A 23,249-nucleotide genomic window follows, 5' to 3' on the forward strand; every position below is an offset into this window, starting at 1 on the left:
GAACAATTATCATAATACTATAAGAAAAGGATTGGCAGTAGCGGGAAACTGTGGAGGGTGGAGGGGAGGCGGGATTGGCAGTAGTGGGAATCTGCTGGGGGAGCGGAGAGGCATCCCTCATCAACAAGGGTGACTGCATAATAAACATATGTATACCTAACCCTGAATTATACCTCATATCTTTAAAATAAAAAGTTAAAAAAATTAAAAATAAATAAAAATAAATTACATTAAAAAAAAAAAAGAAAGAGCATGTCTGTTTAGAATTCTGGGTTCGAGTCCCTGGCTGAATGAGCATAGTCATGCCTAGCTTTTCTGAACATCAGTTTCTCTGTCTATAAAATAGGGGTGCTAATGACTGGCAGCAATGAGTCAGGGTCTGAGCACACCAGCAGGGTACTGAGATGCTAGTTCCCTCAGCTCCACTGGCGTCAGCGGCAGGCAGATGAGAAAATTTTTTTTATTCAAATAATACTTGCTAATTGCCTAATAATGTGCAAGGTGTTGGGGACATGGGTGAACAACACTAATCTAAGAGTTGGATGTTAGCACAGAGTTGAAAAATGAATGACAATTGTGACTGATGCTATAAAGAGGACATCTATATACTAGTAAAAACTGACCTTGTCTGGGGGGGATCCAAAAAGGCCTCAGGCATTCTTTGTACTTTACCACTCAAAAATTAAATTCCTTCCTTTATCCTGTGATAGATTAAACACTTACTTTTTTCATGATCAGTTGGTCCATTATGACTGAGAAACAAAGGCATGAGACTCATCCAAAATATTAACAAGATTTATCCTAACATCCTAGTTATTGCACTAACATGACAAAGCCCATCTTCATAGCCCATGAGAATTCCTGCAGCACAGGTGGTCATCAGGACATCAATCTGCTTTGTCTGTACCAAAACCTATAAAAAATACATGTGAAGCCTCATAGGAGAAGGTCTGCTCATAGACACGAGTGAAAAGAAATGTGCTAGGAGTAAGGGATTCTCTGGTTTGCCCAAGCCCAGCAGTGGAATACCAGCTTGCTCCCCTAAATATCAGGCTTTTAAAACATACTGGTCTTCAGGAAATACATGACTAGTAGATGGAAGCAGGTATCTTTATGTGAAAGATGTACAGGCTGTCATGGAGGTAAGCTGCCTGAAGCCTCCTCTCAAGCTTCTAGAAATTCAGATTGAGTTCCTAGTCTCAACATTCTGTGTTGAGAAGAAACTTTTCTAGCAGAAAAGCCATTTTAAATGTAGGCACAAGGGTCGCGTGACTTACCGATTGCAAAACCAACTCCAAAGTTGGGAGCTATGAGTCCATAAATGTTTCTTGCAAAAGGAATCTGTAAGAGGAAGTCGATGTTATGCTACATGAACAAGAGATCCAACTCTAAGTCATCTTGGAAAGTCTTAAAAATATGTTTTATCTGGGCCTGGTATGCCTGTTCCCTTCTGAAGGAAACAGAAGGAAAGGGATCAGGGTTTGGGAAGAACTGAACGCTTCAAATCTTTAAAAGCTGAAGCTTAACATGGGCTTTTTGACTACCTGAAAAACTAGTCAATTGGCATATGTGAAAGGTCAGCCTAGTCCACAATCGAGTTTTGATAAGGATGAGGAGGCCTCATTCAGAGAAGATATTGGACATTGGTAGCTGTTTTATTCTAGAAAAATATCTTGCTACTGTTTTAGGCTAGCTACCCTGAAGTGTTTAAGACACTATAATGTTTAATATGATGAGGGGGAAGAGTTAGTTTAAAACTATGTGATAAAACACTTTAAATAACTTCTGACATAAAAAATATATATACTTCTTGGAAAGTCTTATCCCAAAATATTTAAGATGAAAAAAAAATTAGAATAAAATGAAATAAATGCTTAGTGTCAACAAACTGCTATAAAATATTTCTTGGCAATGCTTGCCCAAAGAAAAACTTTTATTCACAGATGGTTCCCAATTGTCAAATGTCATCTTTTACTCACACATAAAATGCTGATTCCCACAATTATCATTCCTAGAAGAGCACAAAGCCACCTATCAAAAGAAAAATGCACCATCAATAAATGATCATCTGATTCCTTTTTTCCCGTCCGAATTTTCAGTGAAAATCAAAAACAATTACTTGTAACAGCTAAGGCAGAAACACTCAAAATTTTTTAAAAGAACTACATTATTATAAGCGAGTGCTGTTTTCATATCATCTTACCTCCCCATTTTGTGTGCAAGTATCCCAAATATATTGGTTCCAATGAGATAAGAGATACTAGCTGGCAAGAAAGCAACGCCTGTAAATTTATGAAAAGGAGATCTTATCAGTGCTGATATCAGTCACATGTTAGAAAAACTAATAACTGCAGACACCACAAGGCTGATCAGAGAGCAGATGAAATGAGGCCCCGGGGCCAGCACCCAAGCAGCTAATATCCGGCGTCCGCAAATCCAGTCTGGACCCCACATGGCTTATCAGCCTCACAGAGCCACGGAGACACTCAGAAATAAACATCATTTCACTGTCGGCTGCGTCATCTCGCCTCCATTTCCGTGTGGTGGTGGCTGAATGCGTGAACCCACATGGACAGCTCCCAACTGTGGGAGTTCGGCAATCGCCACTTCACCTGGGCTGGGAAGTAGGGATGGCATCTGTGCATGTGTCTTTCTCCCCTTAATGATTTCATGTGACAGAAGTAAGACACAGTTATTGACGGAATTAGGGAACAATGAGATAAGCAGAAAAAAAGTTAAAATAATCCCAAACTCCATCACTCAGATGGTCACCACAGTTATTTTCCTCTGTAAGTTTATGTATGCGTACAGGATTTTTTTTGTTTTTTTGAATTGGAGTCTCACTCTGTCACCCAAGCTGGAGTGCAGTGGCAAGCTCACGGCCATCCTAGCATCGACCTGCCGGGCTCCAGCGATCCTTCTGCCTCAGCCTTCCAAGTAGCCTGAACTACAGGTGCATGCTACCACGCCCAGCTAATTTTGTGATTTATTATAGAGATGAGGTCTCGCCAAGTTGCCCATGCTGTTCTCAAATCCGTGGGTTCAGGCAATCCCCTCACCTCAGCCTTCCAAAATGCTAGGATTACAGACTTGAGCCACCACACCTGACCAAGATTTTTTTTAATGGGATTATACTATACCGACTGTTCTCCATCCTGCTTTTTTCAAATAGTTATATAAACATCTTTCCATGTCAGACAAATAAATGTCTACCTGATAGTTTTTTGTGGACAGGCCATATATGACTGACATTTTCATGGCCAAGTTGAACACTATCCCGGGAGAGGGCACTTGTACCCCCTGGGTTCTGATGAGCCCAGGGTGATTTCCTGCTGTGGTGGTAGTGGTGGCCTTGGAGGTGTTCTCTGCACTGAACAGAAACTAGCCAAGTCAGACCAGGCTTGGCTGCCAGGGGACTTATCCACATCAGCTCCATCTGATCCCCATCCACTTTCAGGACAGGAGGACAATCTCTTTATGAGACTGCTTTTCAAGCTCTTAATAGTTTTAGGACTTTTTCCTGAAGTTGGATATACCAGATTGGATTTCAAGCCTTCACCACAAATGGCAAGAGTTACCTTGCTCTCCATCAGATGACTGCATCAGTGAGATCTTGCACGGTAGATACCAGATGACCAGCAAGTGCCTGCCACATTCAAAATGCACAGGGTCCGGGGGCCCTCCCTGTCCAGGCAGACTTCCAGCACACACATGGACAAGTGTGATCTTATCTCTCCAAGGAAGAAGCACTGCTGTCAACCATCAAACCCAGAAGACAGCTAGGCCTTCCAACAGAGCAGAGACTTCTTAAAACAATAGGTCCCATGAGCTAAATTCAAAATCATTCTAGACTTGAGGAGTCTAAGAAACAACAGTGAAAAGCAATCTCATTCATGTTCCAGGCAGTCATTTCTATCACACTTAGCAATATGTGGTGGCAAATAATTGTTCAATATGTGGTGGCAAATAATTGTTCAGTGTAATTGAGCAAACAACTCCTGACAGCCATGTGCCCTGCAGCAGAGACAGTGACAATGTGGCTCTGGTTATGACACAAGTGTCTTTGAAGGAAGGAATCAGACAATATTTAAACCATGACCTGGTCACATTAGGAATGTAGCAAAACCACAGGTGCCATGCTCTGGGAACCGAGAACTGCAGCTGTCAAAGCTCCCCAAAGCAGATGGTATGTCAACCTGACCTCAAAAGGTATGTACAAGATTTCCCACCACCAGAGACCCTTGTTCCTCTGGACAGTAAGATATCAGAGTGACCATTGTCTCAAGATAAGCATCTCTAAAGGCTGGGTGGGCAGAAATGAAAACAGCAAGCAAATTGTAAGAAAAAAGACCGTACAGATACCATGATAAACAGCCACTGGCATTCAGGCTCAGTGTCAGAGAAACGAAAGGAAAAATGGAGTGAGGAGGGGTCTGTGGTGACCCCAAGAGCACAGACTCCATCTCAGAAGCCGTAGCCACTCTCTCAGATCAGTGACAACCCTGGGAATAGTCCAATTCCAGTACTGGATGATCTGCTTTCTCTAAAGAAGCTGGAGTTCTGGATTCTCACATGAAATCTCCTGACTTTTAACTGTTAGTAGGCAGTTTTCAAAATTATAAACCCCATGCATGCCAACATTACCATACAACCAGACCTACCCAAGGGTTGAACCTGGCCCATAGATAGCCCATGGTAAGCTTGGGGCCAAGGAAGTGGCTCATAGTGGAGAGAGAGGACCAGAACTTTATGCCTCCCTCCTGGTGAGTCCTGATCCAGGAGGAAAGCATGAGATATGGCTTGGAAGCCAATGCTCCCAAGCAAAGATGCAGACACGCTCAAGTAGCCACCGAAGCAGCGACGCCTTCCTGGCCTGCGAGTAGGTGCCAAGCTCACCCATGTGACCCAGGAGTAGGGTGCACCTTAGTTTCCATGGATGGACAGCAAATGCTGAGGCAGCAAACTCCAATCTCCCGATGTTCAAGCCGAAAAGCACTGGATCCGGAGGTAGGAAACGAGACATTCAGTTAGCTTGAAACTTGCTAGTTGAGGCCTGCGTAGGTCACTTTACACTCTTAGAGCCCAAGAAACAGCCAGGGCTCCCACTGGGCGTTCCTCACAGGCACTGTGGAGATCCCATGGCAAACTGTGCCAGAAGGTCCTTGGCAAATAGCCCCTCCAGTCCGAGTTCACGCTTATCACGCCAAGAAACCCCACCCTCCCTGCCTTTCCCTGCTGGTCCTCCCCTAACTGCAGTAAGTGCCCAGAGAGCAGAAACCACCTTGTCTGTCTACCACAGCCTAGCTCAGTGGGGGCACACCGCAGGACCCCAGAACACACTGACCACCCAAAGAAAGGCTTCTACCTTCTCAGAACTAGAAGTATCAGGAGCCCATCACCCCTTCGAGGCAGGCCTGTCCCAGGAGAGTAAAAGACAGCAGTGTACTCGGGAGCCCAAGGTCCTAGGCCAGGGCCACATGCTCTTCGGGCTCTAAGCTCCCGACACCTGCTCTGACCTCGCTTCAGTGCCCTTTGCTTCACCAGGGCCTCCAGCCTGTCACACAACTTACAGAGCCACAGTCTCCCCGAGCTCATGGGAGCCTCAGTGTCTTGTGTGGTTGCCCATCTGGTGGGCTGATCTCTCAGCAAGAAGACATGAGGGGCAACACCTAGCTTTGCTCAGAGACTTGGGGTCGGGGGAGGGCATTACCCTTCCAGTCAGCCATTTCCCAGACAGCTCCAACTCCAGGGCAGCTTCTTGGTGCTAAACCCTGAGCTCTCCCTCTACACTTCCACCCACTAGTTCCGATCTGCATCCTGAAGCCAACGGAAGGTGGCTCCAACCTCCTCCCCAGTCCAGCCGCCAGCAAGAGAAGAGCAAGACTCCATCCCATCCCACCCACAGCCTGGCTTTGCAGGTAAAACTCTGACAGCCAGCTTCCCTCTGCACAAGTTCTAGTGTTTTCTCTACTTGGAAACATACTGCCTAGAAGCGACCCAGCCGGTCCTTGCCAAGTGCACAGCAGATGATCGAACATCTTAGGAAGGAAAGAAGGACCAAATGGATCTTGCAGGGCTCCTCAGTCACTCCCCTGGAGTGGCCTCTGTGGGCCCAGCTCGCCTTGGCCACCCTGGGCTTGTAGTGCACAGACCTGCACGTCTGCCAGGCCCCCAACCTGGCCTTCTCGGGGAATTTTGTTTAATGCAGGACTTTACGTTCTCACCAAAGGAGTTTCACATCCTCCCTCCAGGGCTTCATGTCTGCCTGTGAAGATCTTTTTGAATCTTTGTCCCTCTCAAATTCGTATCACCTACAAACGCCACAAGAATTATTTCCAGGGCTTTTCCCAACCCAGTGGGAAGTGTTGACTGGTGCTGGCCGACAACAGTGTCCTGGGCCTCAGCAGGATCCCTTCCTTCTGCAGATGCTACTCTGCTTCCAGGGAGTGCCCGAAGCCTCCTCACTTATCTCTCTGATCAGGAGAGAAAGTTCATCCAAGAGCTACCCACCTCCTAGTACTTTAGGAGCCTGACTTCAGCCACAGCCCTGGCCTGCACAGGAGGAAGAGACTCCAGTCATCACGAAGCCCAAGGAGGGCAGGGCATTCAGCCCCAGAAGTGACTTTGGAAATGAGTTCTTGGGCTTTGTCCAAGATCCAGATTACCTGCCCCTATACATCAAGGGCTTGGCCAAGGCCTGGAATAAGGCAATGGACCCAGTCTTCCCAGTCTTAAGGGAAGCTGAGGAGGAGGCTGAAGTCCTCGCATGCCAGGACCACAGGATGTGGACAATCCATCTTGTCTTCTGGAACCCAACTGGGCTGGTGTAGGACATACTTCAAGGTAACAGCTGGAGGAAAGCAGAGGGTCCCGAACCTAGTGGGCTAGTGTCCTCCCACACTGCAACACCATATTTCATTAGAGACAAATGTGCCAGAAGAACCAGAAGAAAGAGTTTGGCTCCCTCCTTGTCTGGGGCCTGTTACCCAGGTCTTCAGCTTCTTTTTGGGTGTTTGCAGGCCTCACTCTGAACTCTGAGTCCCGTGTTCAGGAGAAGCCATGGGACCTAGAACTTGGGTAGAGAGAGACCACCGTTAAATAATTTTTTTGTGCTAACTCAAGCCCAGGGCTTCCCTGCAAGTGGCAAATGAGGAGTTTGGGGAAGAAGGGCAGGCTTGCAAGGCAGATATCTGGAATATGGCTGCCATCTTTACCTACTCTAAAAATTATGGCCAAAGCACAGTATTCAACAAGAGCAATCGTGTCACCCATGCAACTTGTAAGACTGTTTTGCTCAGACTTCAAATACATGATCTTTCCTCTGGAAATGGTGAGGGAAGAATCAGGGCAGAATGGCTTCTCTTTTCACCCTCGACTGAAATAAGCTCACAGAAGACACCAGAGCACAAGAGGCTGGGCTGCAGGGGCAGCTGCCCACCCTCCACACTGTGTCACCCACCCACGGAGCCTTGTCCCCAAGCTCAGGGGGTCTGAGGGGCTCCAAGAACCTCAGGATAAAAGCTGCAGAGACCTATATAAGGTGGGGCACTTCCCCTGATCCTGTAGCTGACACAGGAAATGTTATAGAAATCCGATTCCTCTGAAGACAGACACATCTGTCTCTGAGACAAATGGAAGGAACAACCTCCATGAGGAATGTGCAGCAAGTTGGTCAGGTGAACATCTGGCATGATTAATAAGCCTTACACGACAATCTGATGACATCCTGGCAGCCTGCACTCACTGCTATCTGACCTGGATGGCCCAGGGTTTCCGGCTGACATTAAAGACTTTATAAAGAAAGCCTCCAGGCTTCGTCTGGAAGGGATGACAGTAAAAGAGCTTAAGTGCCCTGCATGTAGCCAGGATACATTCAATGAGGATAAGAAGTTGGTTAAGTGGAGACAACAGACACATCAAAATAGCTTCTCAGTCCAAGAGCATGTATAAAGCCAACCCAGGATCCTGACCCGGCAGTGGCTGCCCCACCTGGACAGAGGGCACCTCCTGAAAACACCTGCAGACCCAGATCACCCTGAGGACCAGAGGGAAAGAAAAGTTGGAAAATGACTTCCTAAATGTTCACAATAAGACTAGAAAATGTCTTCTCATCTTTTGCAAAACTACTATTCGCTAACTCAGTGTCAGAAAAAATCCATCCCTCCTGCAAATGGTGTGCTTCCTTCAGGATCTCTGAAAGTCTTTGGGTTTCCTCTTTCTGTCTTGACTGCCAAGAAGTTCAGAGCTAACCTTTTTGCCTAAGAAATATCCTTAGTTTAGCTCCAAGAATCCTTTCTACTTCACTGAATAAATCTGGTGATATATGGGGCTTGGTTTTGGTTTCATTTTATGACATAATTCATATCCTGTAAAATTTACCCTTTTATATTAGGACCTTGTCACACAACTTGTAAAAAATTAAATCCATATAAGTCAAAGATAAAATTCAGTCTTTTATATTAGGACCCTGTCACATGACTTGTAACAAAATAGATTTCATGTAAGTCCAAGATAAAATTTGACCTTTTATAGCATACAGTTGTGTGGGTTTTAGTAAACTTGTATTCACAGAGTTGTGCAACCATCACCACTACCTGATTTCAGAATATTGTCACCATGCTGAAAGAAACCTCATACTCACTAGCAGTCCCTCCCCATCCTACCTCTTCCCTGAGCTGTCTGAGGTTTTTTGAGGATTGTTTGATGAAACCACACAGCAATTCAATGTAGAACCCAAAGGCACTGGTACTCAGGCTGAACCAACTACAGTGAGGAAAAAGTCTTTTTTTTAAAAAAGAAATGTGGGGTACAAGTGGAGGTTGCATGCAGGTGAAGTTAGGGCTTCTAGCTGGTCCTCTCTCCCTCTGATAGTGGACCAGGCACCCAGTGTGTTGAGAACAGACAAAAGTCTAAACCAACAGGCAGTGTTTGGCAAGACATCCCCTGCAGAGGGAAAATAAGACCACCTGGAGAAAGGGTGGGGACACTGACAATGTCAACTTGACCCAGAACTGAGAGTCTCCATCTGAAGATAACCATCCATAAGTTGAAAGAACTATAATAAGAAAATTAATCTCTAGGAGGGCTTATAAATTCTTAAAGGAAAAGGTTTGTGAGCGCGGAGACTAGCCTTTCAGATATTCAACCACACTCTAAAGCTATAGTAATTAAATAGGAGGGAAGAGACAGGGGAATGGCAAGTAGATCAAGGGGACAAAAGAGATAATTCAGAAAGAGACCCAATTATGCATGGTTTAGATGATGATCAGGATGGAAAGAGTCAGACCTACTATGCAGCAATGGCCTTAGGACAACTGGCTGGCCATGCAGAAAACAAGAACACTAGGTCCCTTTCTCAGGCCTTGTAACAAGATACATTCCAAATAAGTCCAAGATTTTTATGTGAAAAACAAATCCTAAATGCATTAGAGGAAAAATAGGTGATTTAAAAAATAACCTTGGCATGGGAAAAGCCTTTCTGAGCCAGACTTGATGTGATAATGACATTAAAGAGAAGCCTGCTAAACCTGACTAGTGGCATTTTAAATGTTCTGAGTGACAGAAAATCCACTCAAAAAACCACCCATAAGGTCAAAAGACATACAACAATGCATGAGCAATATCTGCAAAACATCTGATCAAGGATTAACATCTTAATATACAGAGAACACTTACTAAAAAAAGGACAAATAACTCCATAGAAAAATAGGCACAATCTATTAATAAGAAATTTACAGCACAGGAAACACACATGACCATAAACATAGGAAAATATGCTCAATTTCACTCATAAAGAATTTATAAAAATAAATTAAAATAAGACCCCCTTTCTTACATGTTCAATAGGGAAAAACTGAAAGACTAATAATATCACCCATGTTAGTGCAACAGTTACCAAATAGTACAACTTTTAGGAATGTGCCCTACAGATAAATTTCCAAATATGAATGGGAATGCATGTCAACCATGCTCTGCAGCAGGGTTTCTAGCAGCAAAAGGTGAAACTAACCTAGATTCCCAACAATAAAAACAGATTAAGAATTTCTGATATAGCCTAAAATAGAATACCATGCAGCCACTAAAATGAATGAGGTCCTTCCAGTCAAACATGGCAGATGGAATCTACAGGTTTTCTCCACTGTCACCCCAAACTCCATTTAAATGTTAGTAAAGGAATAAAAGAAAATTCTAGACACACATCCCACCCCCTTTTCCCCAAGCCTACCTAAGGTCAACAGAATGGGAGAGGAGAAGGAGCAGAACGTGGAAGAAGCAAGCAGCGGGAAAACAGCGATGAACACAGGAGAGAATGCTGGAACCTTCCACCTGCTCGTGGAGAAACCAACAGGAAACAAGACCTCCGGCACTTCACAACTCAGAAAGTTCGGAGACTGAGGGTTCAGTGAAAGTGAGGCTGAGGCTGTCAATAGGAAAGAGGGTTGAAAGGCTGTTTTCAGAGTAGTTGAATCCCCCAGTTCCCCCAAGGAGACAGTTTCTCTCGAGAAACCAAACCAGAATGATTCAAGGATCCCAGGCAGCACAAAACCAGGGGCTATGCAGGAGGTTGAAACAGGGTTGAATGAAACTCTTTTCACTATTTCAACAACAATAATCTCACCAAAAACCAAAACATTCAGGGCATATACAAAAGGGCCCTTTAAATTTAATATATGATAGACCAATTTTCAAAATTCAGTAGACAGGTCGGGCATGGTGGTTCACGCATGTAATCTCAGCACCTTGGGAAACGGAGGCTGGAATATTGCTCAAGCCCAGGAGTTTGAGAACAGCCTGAACAACATAGTGAGACCTCATCTCTAAAAAAAAAAATTTTAAATTAGCCAGATGTGATAGCACGTACCTGTAGTCCCAGCTACTAAGGAGGCTGAGGCAGAAGGATCACCTGAGCCCAGAAGGTCAAGACTGTGATCATGCCAAACTGCATTCCAGCCCAGGCAACAGAGTGAGACACTGACTCAAAAAATAAAATTCAATAAGCAGTTTAAAAGATGAAGAGGAATAAATCAACTGGGGAAAAAGGAAAAACAACAAAAGAAATAAAACATAGAAGTCCAGCATCCAGTCAAATGGAGTGAATACAAGCAAAAGAGAAGAGAGAAAATGGGGTGGGGGGATTAATTAAAGTAATAATACAAAAAGGCATCCCAGAATTTAAAGAGGGGGTTCCCCAAGTGAAAGGGCTAACCAAGCAAGTGCTCAGCACAGTAGAGGAAAACAGTCCCTGCTGTGAATCACCATAATGGATGCTCATAAGCTAGAGGGGAAGAGAAGGTCCCTGGGTTCCTATGTGGGATCACAATGAGAACAACACTAACCTCAGCAGCAACCATGGGCACTAGAAGACAACAGAATATTGGTCTCAAAACTCTGAAGGTAAATGATTTCCAGCAGGCAGACCAAGTCAACCAAGTGCAAGGTGAGAGTAAAGACATTTGCAAATATGTAGGATCTCAGAGAACTTCACCTGCCACACACCGTCTTTCAGAAAGTTACTGGAGGATGTGCTCCATCCTGATGAGGTAGTAAACCAAGTAAATGCAGGGGAGAAGGATGCAGGAAACAGAAGAGAGGCAAAGAAGATGCCTACATGATGGGGAGGAAAGTCCCAGCATGACCCAGAGGGACCTAGGACAGATGTCCACAAACAAGCAGAAACACGGAAAGGTCGGGCTTGCTAATACACTTGACTGCATTTGGCGGACCTTTCATCTCTGCCAGAGACTTTTGCAGATATATTCATAAACACTACATAGAAATCTAAGACAATGAAAAGACAAGGCAATGACTAACTCCAGAAAAAATAAATTTGCAAAAAGAAAGGAAATTAATCATAGTACCCTACGTAGCTCAGCTTTGAACAATATTTACACAGACACAATAATGTCAATGCTGAATGATAATCTAACAAAAAGTTGTAATGCAATTATTTTGGAAGGACAGAAGGTGAGAAAATGTGTGAGCTGGTTGTTTGATATTTTCAGGTGGTGCAGTAACGGCATTAAACTCCCATCTACCATATCAGAAAGCTGGTGGATGATGTCAGAAACTGAAAAATTTCTTTAAAGATTGTACTCATATTATTTTGAGACATAAGGATATTAGTAGAAGAAACAACTAGAAGATTTGAAGGTGATAAACTCTGAGGAGGGATTTTGGGAATTAGGAGATATGGGGCCAAGATAGTTTTTTTTTCATTACAATTCTGTAATTTTGCTTGACTTAAAATTATGTATGTGTAGCTTTGATAAAAATTAAAATTTAATTAGTTTTGAACAGTAAATCTATATGTTCTGACACAAAAACATGGTCACAGTAGCTCATGAAGGAAAAATAAGAGGTTACACAGTGATGTAAATGGCAAAATTCCACTTGGTTGAATTTCATGCATAGGGTGATAAATACAGAACCATCTGGAAAAAGATACCCAGGATGGTTAATTATCACAGGGGAGAGACGAACATGAGATTTTTAAATGTTTATTTTCTCAACCAGCATACTTTGATTTTTTATAATAATAAGCATGTATTCCCTTTCTAAATTAAGAATGCTTTTAAAAATTCATCCTCTTAACTAAGTTTGTCATTAGTCTCTTCCACATAAATTTTATTGCTATCTTATTAGTCCAGTTCAGAAACATAGGAAGATGCTGACTGTATTTTTCTCTGTCATCTCTGCCCAGATCTGACGTGACTATATTAATTCTGCATCTGTCGGGGATGAGGAAGAAACCAGAGTCAAAACAGACCCCAAGGCTGCCCTAAGCAATGACCCTATTAGGAGTCAAACAGAACAAATGACTTCATCATCATGGTTCAGGCAGCTCGGCAGGGACACACTAGGGACAAAGGCTGCCCTGGGGACAAAAGTTCTCAAACCAGAACTTACCTAGCTGCCACTTTCGGGAACACATGGTCTCCATCATCCAGATGGGCAGGGCCGGCTCCAGCATGGCGATCGCCATGTTTGCAAAGCAGATGGAGCCTTTAAGGAAGGAAGAGGGTTAGTGTGCTTCTGCCTTCTCCACTGTTTCCAAACAGCTAGACCTCATGTGCCCACAGCACAGATAGATAGCCAGAACTTTTCCTACTTTTGCAAGAAAAGGATAAATAGCAAGGGGACAGCAAAGGTTGTTGGTGATGATGATGATGATTTTAAACAATTAGAATCCCAGAGTCATAAAGTTTGGAACCAGAGGGAGCCTTAGAGATCATTTGGATTAATCTACCAATGTATTAATGAAGAAAGGGAACTCTGATTTATTAATGAAGTAACCTGCTTGAAGCCACCCAGAAGCCAGGCAACTTCCAGACCACACAGAGTCTTGGGGCAACCTGAGGCTTTTGCATCTATGTTTTATTGTGCAAGGAACACGGACATTTCTAGTGAAGCCCTTAGATGCCAGAAAATCCAGGCAAGAACACAATGTCTTCAGCACTCATGTGCTGTGGAAGGATTTTTTTTTTTTAAAAATCAACTCTACTTAAAGGATATCTATGCAAATATTCATTATCACTCTATAAACCAGAGCCCTTTGTAAATATAGAACACCTGGAAAAAGATCCACAGAACTATTTTCCATCATTCTGGGAACTTCCTGAACAGGAACCTCTAATTTGTCTCGTGGAACCTCTACTTTGCTAGAACAAATTCAAAGAACACTGAACAACTGTGATGAAGGTGCACACATGAAGAAAAATTTTTTTTTATTCTATGTGACATGTAAAGGCAGACCATATAAATGACTAGGCAGCAGAGCCCCAGAGGGCCCAGAGGGGCCTTCCTTCCTTTGGAGAGAGCATCCCTGCAGAGCAGCGGAGAGGCCACTGGAAATACTTTTTGGCTAAAGACCCAGACAGCTCTACCTTGCTCCCAGTCAAGGCTGCCTGGAACTGTGGACAGTCTGCCAGTTAGTGTTGGGTGGGTAGATCTTTGTATCTCCTTCCCTGAGTCAGGTTAGACAGTGAGGTTCCGGGAAAGCCCAAGACAGGAAACGCCCAGGCTGTACAGCCCTGCCTAGGTTCAAGAAGTCACATTCCGGAGCCCCCGCCCTCACCACACCTTCCTCACCCCCACCTCAGATGCTCAGGCCTCCAGAGAGCCTTGCAGAGTCCCACTGCATGAAGAGACACATTGAGCCCTAGCTGGGTCTGATGCTATACTGCAGGCTGCCCCCAGGACCAGATGATCAGCACACGGCCAGGCCTCCTCCTGGCCTGACCCCAGGGGCAACTGCTGACCCTTGTACATTTGTACAAGGCTGGTCCCTGGTTAGGCAGCCCCAATCCTGGCGGAGCAAACAGCCTGCTGCCACTGGGACAATTTGGGGGGACAGTCCCTTGGGTGAATGTAGTCCATCATCCTTTCCAAAATCCACAGAACCCCAGGGCTTTCTTTTAGCTTTTTTAGGCCAAGAACCTAAGAGTGTGACCTTTAGCCAAAAAGTATTTCCAGTGGCCTCTCCGCTGCTCTGCAGGGATGCTCTCTCCAAAGGAAGGAAGGCCCCTCTGAGCCCTCTGGGGCTCTGCTGTCAGCTCTACTCATACAATCCAGGGTGAGTCAGACTGCCCCCTGAGACTCCTGCTGCAAGGCCATGGACTCCTTCCGGAGAGTTCAAGACCAAACAATGATGGTCTTGACACACACGCAGTGAGCAAGCTTGGCTCAAAACAAATCTCTGCAGCAGGGCATCCCCAGGACCCAGACAGCTCTGAAGAGCCAGTGCCCACTATTTTTATGTGCTCCCAATGAAAAACAAAAGGGCCTTGGTGAGTGTCAGAAGTCAACATTTCCTGTGACTTAGAGCCTCTTTGCCTTTTCCGTTTTTCTACGGTCCAACATTCCCAGCAGCAAAATCATATCAGCCTGGCCACACACTGGCAGCTCGCATACCCATGACCGAGAAGACCCTGGGAGCCCCACCTGCGGCGATGAGGATGTAGGGGTCCTTCAGCAGCGTGGTTAGGGGTGTTCCCTTCTGACTCTGTCAAGTGAAAACAAGAGTCAGAATGGCCAACATGGTCCCTGCAGGACCCTTGTTTCCCAGCTGCTTACCTCTGGCTGCACCCGAGATGGCTGAAGCACAAAGAGCTGAATAGCTACAAAAAAAGAGAGAGAATCCCTTTTTCAGAAAGCAGGTGTAGCCCAAGCACATTCCATCACGGTCACAGAAAGGCACCCATATGGACGCACTCACCTCCATCCAAGAGCACCAAGGCAGCCAGCACCAGGAACGGAGCTGTCTTCCCCACAAACTCATAGAGGACACTCCCAAAGGGGGGACCAACTGCAGAAAGAGAAAGGGGAACCAGTGTCAGCCCCCCAAATTGATGTCCCCTCCTCATGCCAACATCATCTATTTTTGTCTTGTGTTTCTCTCTCTACTTTGCTTCAAAAAAGATTTGGGGTAACCACCCTACATTCTATTCAGAGTTAAGTTGCATTGAAAGCTTCCTCCGGGCAATCCCCTTGGATCCCCTTCCACTGTGGGAGCTTTTCTGTCCTCTCAATAAATCCTGCTTTCGAAAAAAAAAAAGAAAGAAAGAAAGAAAGAAAGAAAGAAAGAAAGAAAGAAAGAAAGAAAGAAAGAAAGAAAGAGAAGAAAACTCCCTCCAAGTGACTTTTCACCTAAGAAACAGGCAAGAGTCTACAAGGGTCACCCTAAAAGCAAAGATTTGAGAGAAACAAGATCCAGGTCTAGGGCAGTGCTGATTATGTCGTACAGGAAGATGGGTAAATGGGCCTTCATTCCTTACAAACAGGTAGGAAGTGCAGGCGCCAAAATGCAGGCCAGGGATTAAAAGGGAAAGAATCCAGATCTCCTCTCAGGGAAGATATCTGTGTCCTGGTCTGGGAGGTCAGCCAGACCCGGAAGGCCGGAAAGTTCTCCTGATCATAACTCACAGAATGTTCAAGATGAAAGCTCTAGCAGACTGTCCTGTTCAACCCTTTGTTTTCCATCTGGGCCCACGGAAGCTTGGGGCAGAAGTCGGGAAAAGAGCCCTGGTCTTCCCAGGACAAGACTCTTCCCACCACTTTTCAAAGTCTCCATGGAAGTAGGAAATAGAGGGTTTCTGGGGAGTATGTCAGCGTGAACATGGACTCAACCCCACCACAGCCAGGATCGCAGGGCAAGGACTGCAGCTGTCCAGTTCCAGGCAGGTAACTGCTGGTTCTCCTACTCAGGGGACCTGACCCACCTAAGACTCCCATGGCCAGGCCTCCCAAGGCAATCCCCATGGCGTTGCCTCTCTCTTCATCATCTGTGTACACGCTGGCGAGCATGCCCATCCCTACACAGGGAAAGAAAAGGTCAGCTGCCAAGCTCAGAATAACCTGTAACTCGCCCTCCCTCTCCAGCCAGGCTTATGATCTTCCCAAACCAGTCAGAGTAACTCAAATATAAGACCAAGCTGAACCCAAGAGAAAGGTGACACCTCCTCTGAGAATACCCACCACCAAGACCTTGAGTCCCTGGATTTTTCAGGCGACTCTGTGAGGGCTCCTCACACCACCACCACCCCACCCCCGCTCCAACAGCCTGAGCCCCTCCTGTCACTGATTTAGATGCTCCCATACCTACCAGCTACAGATGAGCAGGAGGAACCAATGCCCTGCAGGGACCTGGCAATCAGCAGGAAGGCGTAGCTGCTGGAGAAGGCGAACACTGCCAAGAGAAGAGGTCCAGGACCACACATCAGTGCCGTCAGGACCACACTGTCCCCAAAAGTCCCAACAGGGACTTTTCCGAAGCCCTCCCTTAACCTGATGAAGCATTTCCATGTTAATCACAATTGTGCTTTTGCTCCGTGAAGACCTCTCTCTGCAGTTGTTGACAACATACAAACCCCCAGGTGGCATTCTTTATTTCTGGCTCGCGGGCGACAGCACCCATCCTGAGACCCAACAAGTGGACAGCAAACATCAGACACTTACTAAGTGTTGAGACAAACATGATGCAGAATCCGGCAAACATGGGAATTGGATAGCCAATTCTGCAAAACACAAGCACAAGAAAAACCTGATGACTGCTAGGTATTTTTTTAGATTTTATATTGATTCTCTCCTGGTTACCCTTTGGGATCAGGCGAATAAGTGTTTGGTGAACTTTTCTAAAAATTCATATACTTGGTGCTTCCTACATGACCTTTTTGTGTTTGACTGTCTTGGAACGTGAATACATTTATGGGCTGCCATTTGGAACAGAAATTTCTCTGAAATAAATGTTAACACAATATTGGCAAGTAACTCAGGACACATCCAAAATACACGGCCCCTATTTCCGTCATATTAAAAAAAAGTATTCCTTTAATTATAGTCTTTGCTAGAATTTCCCCAAAGGAACAATTGCAATCAAATGATTCTGGCAAAAGGCCATCGAGTGATCCAACTGACAGCTGCACTATGTCTAAGAGGCAGTAAGAAACAAAATTTTAAAATCTGCCTTCCTGTTGACTCCATGAGGCCTGCCTAGAAAGATGGGTCTCATTTTCTGTGTAAAAGTTCAAAATCTGAATTGCTCCATGAGACCCCTGCCTGCCTGGCTCTGGCATCAGGCCAACAGGGGCAGTGGGAAGACCCTCGCCTCCCTGTGTCCCATTCCCATGTCTGGTTGGACACCCAGCCTTGCCACATAACCCAGGGAAGTCTCCTCCTGGCCTCACAGAGAGACTGCTGCCACCCACCAGGACTGAAGTATAGAAACAGATGTGGGTGTCAAACAGCCTACGAGAGTGCCTAAGGATAGAAGATGCCACTGAAATTTTATTTTCTCCCTCATTCTCCTCGTTCTTTTCCCTCTGCTTCTGCTGAATCGAACAGACAACTTGGTTCGTGCTCTATGGAGAGGGTATGACAGTGCAGGCAGTTTCTTGGCCCCTCTGACCTGAGTGGGGGCAACACTGGCTGAGCTACTGCCCAATTGCAAGTTTGCTCCAACTCAGAAGAGCCCAGAATGTCTCCAAGCCTCTTCACTCTCCAGCCCTTAGACCTTGGATCCATGCAGAGGAATCAAATGAACCCAGGAAGCCAGAAGGGCCCCGTGTCCCAAGTCCCAGCTTGGAAGGGCTCTTTTATTCCAGGTTTTAATAAACAACCATATGGGAGGCTGAGGTGAGTGAATTGCCTGAGCCCGCGGGTTCGAGACCCGCCTGGACCACTTGGCGAGACCTCATCTCTACAATAAATAAAAAATTAGCCGGGTGTGGTAGCGCATGCCTGTAGTTCCAGCTACTTGGAAGGCTGAGGCGGAAGGATCGCCGGAGCCCAGCAGGTTGAGGCTGCGGTGGCCGGGAGCGGCCACTGCACTCCAGTCTGGGCGACAGAGTGAGACTCCAACTCAAAAAATAAAAATAAAAAATAAACAACCATCATCACAACACTTTCATGTAAAGGTTACACTCAACTTACCTTCACCAGCTCAATAGATTTGACAAGGGCCCTATTTCACTTCTCTATTTTACAGATGAGGAGGCTAAGGTATGAAAAAGGTACTTGCTAAATGTCATCAGGCCAGTTTCCCTGGGGTCATTTCCTCCAGTCCAGGGCTTTTTCTTGCAAACTTTATCACTCTCCAGCCCCAGGTAGCCAAAGGACATATGTGACTTTTAATAGAATCCTTCCAGAAGTTCTCCTGGCCACACTCATATTGTTTTTAACTGCTTCACCTACATCCAGAAACCAAATATCAAAAATGCAAATAACATCTAAAAATCATGACCGATTCCCAGGTAGTCAATCCTTTCCCACAAGTCATGCAAAGATTTTCCTTCTGCGAACAGAAATGAGCTTGCAACTCACAAGGGGGCTCCAAGTCATGGGGTAAACCAGGAAAGACACCGGGACTCTGAAGTGCAGTTCAGATGGCCATCAGATGGTAGCTTCTCCTATCTCTACCAGTCCCGAGGTAACTGCTCTGTGCTCCATATTCATGTAGGCAAAAGAAACCCACCACTGGAGTCTTACACAGCACTGCTGGGTACTAAGTAAGGAAATGTCCAGGAGACTCCGAGGAGACAACGCACAGGCATTTTATGTTCAGCCACTATGGCGCATCTCATGAAAGAACAGGCATATGACAGTGCCCCTAGCTACCCTGGAATAAACACAGGCTTCTCATCCCTCTCAAAACATACTAGAAAATCTAGTAGCTGAAGTGCTAATATACGTGTCAAAGCTGTTGAAATTTAGAGCCTACATCTCCACTAGTTCTTCATTTTAATTATTTATAAGACTCTAATAAGGATCCCTTCTGGCCCCAGGGGCATCCCTGAAGCCAAATAGGACATCTGTGGTCCCTTCCTACACTGCAGGCAGAAGCACTGGGTGGGTGGCCCTGTCTGTGGCTCCCAAATCATGAGCCATACTATATCCAATGTGCAGTCTGGCCAGTGACTGAGGTAACCTGGCAGGGCACAGCTGGGATAGGTGAAAAGATACTGAGGCATCCCTTACCAGAAGACTTGGGCATTCCCCATGACTGTAAGTAAGGAACCAGCTTGCAGTGTGGCCTGGGATTCTCATTGCAGTTCATCTCACTGCAGTAGCTGGATTCATCCTTGTCTTTCAGCAGGCCAACACACTGAGGCTCAGGGAAGGTAAATTATTTGCCCCATATCCAAGGCAACGGGCATATCTTGAGTGTCTAGTGTGTGTCGGGCCCTGCTGGCCTACACTTGGATGAGGTCACCAGTCACAGGAGCACGTGGGATGGAGGGTGCACAGATTCATTGTAAACCACAGGGCTGTGTGCCTACAGAGAGTTCTTTTCACTGTTCCAGGTGCTGTGTTTTCTTTAGAAACATTGCAGCTACTGTTTGTTTGTTTAATTCCTTTGGGATTTTAACAAAGTGTGTATGGAATAACCAAATGGCAAAGTTGGAAGGAAACTCAAGGCTGGCCAGTCCCAATCTTCACCTTAGATGAGAACGCTGAGGTTCAGAGATGGAGTGGCTCACTCTGGTTACCAATGGCTTCAGATGCAACTGGCCTCATGTTGCTGCCCTCTCATTACCAGATATGCCAATGCCTGCGCTTTCAATGCTGGACAAGCCATGATGATGCCGCACGGTGGTACACGCCAAGCATCATCTTTCCCCCGAGCTCGGCATCAAAGCAAACAAGACACAATGTGGCAGTTGCTGCACCACCTCTCTCAAACTCTTCTGGCCCTGTGAGTCCCCACCACAGAAGGGAGGTAATCCAATGCCCCAGGGTCACTGGGTGGGAGGCAGAAAGCCAACACCTTTCTCCTTCCCCACAGTATCTCCTAAATGGACGGAAACTCAACTCACATTAGTCATAATCTACATGCAAGCTGGCCCTCTTCTCTCAATTCAATGCCATCTCAAGTAAAGCATTGCTAAGCAGAGCTGGATCTGATTCAGCAAACCTTTAACCAAAGGTTCCATTATCATCCCCTGTGAGTCACCACAGCCCATGACCATCCTCTATAGAGCTTCAGAGAGCAGTTAATCCAATTTGAGCGAGACTAAAAGTCACCTATTGAATCCCTAGAAAAACATTTAAAACAATAAAAGTTACATCAAATATACCTAGATAGTCAGTGGAGAAACTCCATATGTCTCTAAATAGCCACCAACAATAATACTTTTTCATTAATGCTAATAACTAGTTCATCTTTGCCATAAAGACTAATGCAAGCTCTATTCTCAGGACTACTAAGACGACAGTTCCTTCTGCCATGGTAAATGACAAAAGGGAGGGCACAAAGTAAGGGGCCCAGTAGGGTGCAAACCATCATCAGACGGAACAAGAGGTAATGTCTCCCTTTCAATGATCTCAACACACTCCTAAAATGTGGCATAGAAAACAGATGTCAGTAAATGGAACATTTTTAACTCGCTTGGCCATAACAGGAAGTTTTTCAATCATTTAGCACATTAAAAAAAATTCTGGCTGGGTAGGGTAGCTCACACCTGTAATCCAAGCACTTTGGGAGACCGAGGCAAGAAGATTACTTGAGCCTAGGAGTTTGAGACCAGCCTGGGCAACATAGCCAGACCTCATCTCTACAAAAAGTATAAAAATTAGCTGAGCATGCTGGCACGCACATGTAGTCCCGGTTACTCAGGAGACCGAGACTCAGGATGAATTGCCCGAGTACAGGAGGTCGAGGCTACAGTGAGCTGTGATCATGCCACTGCATTCCAGCCAGGGCAACAGAGTGAGATTCTGACTCAAGGAAAAAAAAAAAATCTTTGCCTTTGGGCTTGCCTGTCCTTGTGGCTAACAGAGAGTTCCGTAGGCTACGGATTTCTCACTTTCCTGAATGTAAGCCCTGTTCTCTGACACACAACTCAAGTGAAGCCTTTGCTCCCATGAGAAAGACTCAAATTCCACTGCCAGTTTCTTCTGATTTCAGAAGACTCATCAAACCCTTCCTACCATCTTAACAATGGCAAGGACGGGAGATCCCTTTCCAGAACAGCTGGTTTCCCTGCCACAGAGAAGCTGAAAAGGTCATTGCTTCTTCCTACAAGTCCCACTTCAGACCCTCTGCCTGAAGCTAGAAAAAAAGATAATCACCGTAGATCTTGTAGAGATATCATGCCTTATGGCTTCCTCCTTGTCCTTCAGATGTTAGCTAAGATTTGTGAGGAAAAAGAACTGCTTAAAAATATACTAGGTAACTATGGAAATAAATTAAGTCACTGATGCTGGCTTGATAAAAAGCAGATCACCAAGACAATGACAAGCTAAGGAGGAAGCCAAGGGAAATGGTCCTCAGCCCAGCGATGAAGTTAACTCTTTATCAAGCCAGTCATTTGGTATGGAGTATTTTTCTGTTCTGAAGCTGTAACTACCATTTAAACCATATGCTAAACAAGTGGAGACATTGATGCCACATCTTTACCTGACTATGGAAGAGAATCATGTAAAGATGTTTCACACTGCTCATTTGTCCGGGGCATTCCTTTCATGCACGTGTCTAAAATTCACTTACTGGACCAAACAATTACATGTGTCACTGGTATAATTCCTGCTACCACCTTTACACACAACTGCAATCATGAAATGATTAGTCCAACTGGAATTACAAAAATAAGTCTCAAGAGCCTCTAAGATGAAAATCAAGCCAACCCAGGCATTCTAGAACTTTGTTGAAAAGTGTGTTATTGGGTATGTGATCACCATGCATGCCAAAATCAAAGGCCTCTGATCCCTATCTGGTCACATATTTTCAGTAAAAAATATAGTACCTTAAGAATAAAACAGGAATAACGTGTATCATATTACCAGCCAAATGAACACCTAAACACTTCCCAAGAATTATTACTTTTCCTTTTCAGGGTTTGGTATGAGACCTTATCTGATATTTCAAACAACAGGCAGGCAGCCTACCTTTTTGTGTCAGCTTTCCAACAAAGCCACCCACATGGCATCATCATGACCATGAATGCAGGTGTCCAGGTGTGGCATGTGCACTGTAGCATGTCTTGTGTCAGAGTGGGTCCCACTTCAGAAGACAAGCGACTTTAGAAAGGAATGCTCTGCCTAGCCTGACTCTGGGCAGCTTCCCCGCATGTGTTTGAGAATTAGTAGGCTGGACCAGATCACATCAGGGGCTGAAAAAGACTGTCTTTTCCAAGGCCACAAAATCAGAATTGTTCTAAAATCCCTGCTCATTGATTAAAAATAGCAATCAGAAGTCACTGTCTGGGCCTTTACTAGTTCAGCATGGTACAATCAAGAAGAGCCCAAGTCATTGTGTGAAAGACAGATTTTGAGTTGCACATTTTTTCTTTTTTCTTTTTTTTTAGAGACAGGGTTTGGCTCTGTTGGCCCAGGCTAAAGTGCAATGGTGTGATCCTAGCTCACTGTATCCTCAAACTCCTGAGCTAAAGCAATCCTCCTGCCTTGGTCTCCCAAAGTGTTGGAACTACTACCATGCCTGACCAATTTTTTATTCTTTTTATTTTTTTTAGAAATGGGGTCTTGTTACCTTGCCCAGGCTAGTCTTAATTTCCTGGACTCAAGTAATTCTCCCACCTCAGGCTTCCAAAGCACTGAGATTATAGATATGATCTATCATGTTTACACTTGTATTCTTTATTTTTCGTGACTAACAGTACAAAATCGTAACAAATAGAAAGAACAGGAAGGCGGGTAAGAATGGAGCTTGAAAGGAGATAGTCCAACGTGGCTATAGCCCTGCCACTGCTATAAGCAAGTGCTTTGTCCTCATGAGCTTCAAACTCCTTTGCTTATAA

The 23,249-nt window shown here is 45.1% G+C and overlaps 1 protein-coding gene across 1 annotated transcript in view; it reads right to left on the reverse strand.

Moving 5' to 3' along the window:
* The window catches only part of SLC18A2 (solute carrier family 18 member A2), a 40,355-nt gene that overhangs the window by 11,153 nt on the left and 5,953 nt on the right, over positions 1 to 23,249 (reverse strand). Inside the window, exons 3-12 of the mRNA XM_008061232.2 lie at positions 16,954 to 17,012; positions 16,601 to 16,684; positions 16,218 to 16,310; positions 15,215 to 15,304; positions 15,073 to 15,116; positions 14,941 to 15,001; positions 12,907 to 13,002; positions 2,204 to 2,282; positions 1,980 to 2,031; positions 1,278 to 1,341 (exon numbers count right to left, since the gene is read on the reverse strand). Of these exons, the coding sequence (XP_008059423.1) occupies positions 1,278 to 1,341; positions 1,980 to 2,031; positions 2,204 to 2,282; positions 12,907 to 13,002; positions 14,941 to 15,001; positions 15,073 to 15,116; positions 15,215 to 15,304; positions 16,218 to 16,310; positions 16,601 to 16,684; positions 16,954 to 17,012 (722 nt within the window). The remainder of the gene's footprint in view (positions 1 to 1,277; positions 1,342 to 1,979; positions 2,032 to 2,203; positions 2,283 to 12,906; positions 13,003 to 14,940; positions 15,002 to 15,072; positions 15,117 to 15,214; positions 15,305 to 16,217; positions 16,311 to 16,600; positions 16,685 to 16,953; positions 17,013 to 23,249) is intronic.

This window comes from Carlito syrichta, unplaced genomic scaffold, assembly GCF_000164805.1.
Source record: "Carlito syrichta isolate Samal-C Ts95f unplaced genomic scaffold, Tarsius_syrichta-2.0.1 Scaffold305155, whole genome shotgun sequence".
Lineage (NCBI taxonomy): Eukaryota > Metazoa > Chordata > Mammalia > Primates > Tarsiidae > Carlito > Carlito syrichta.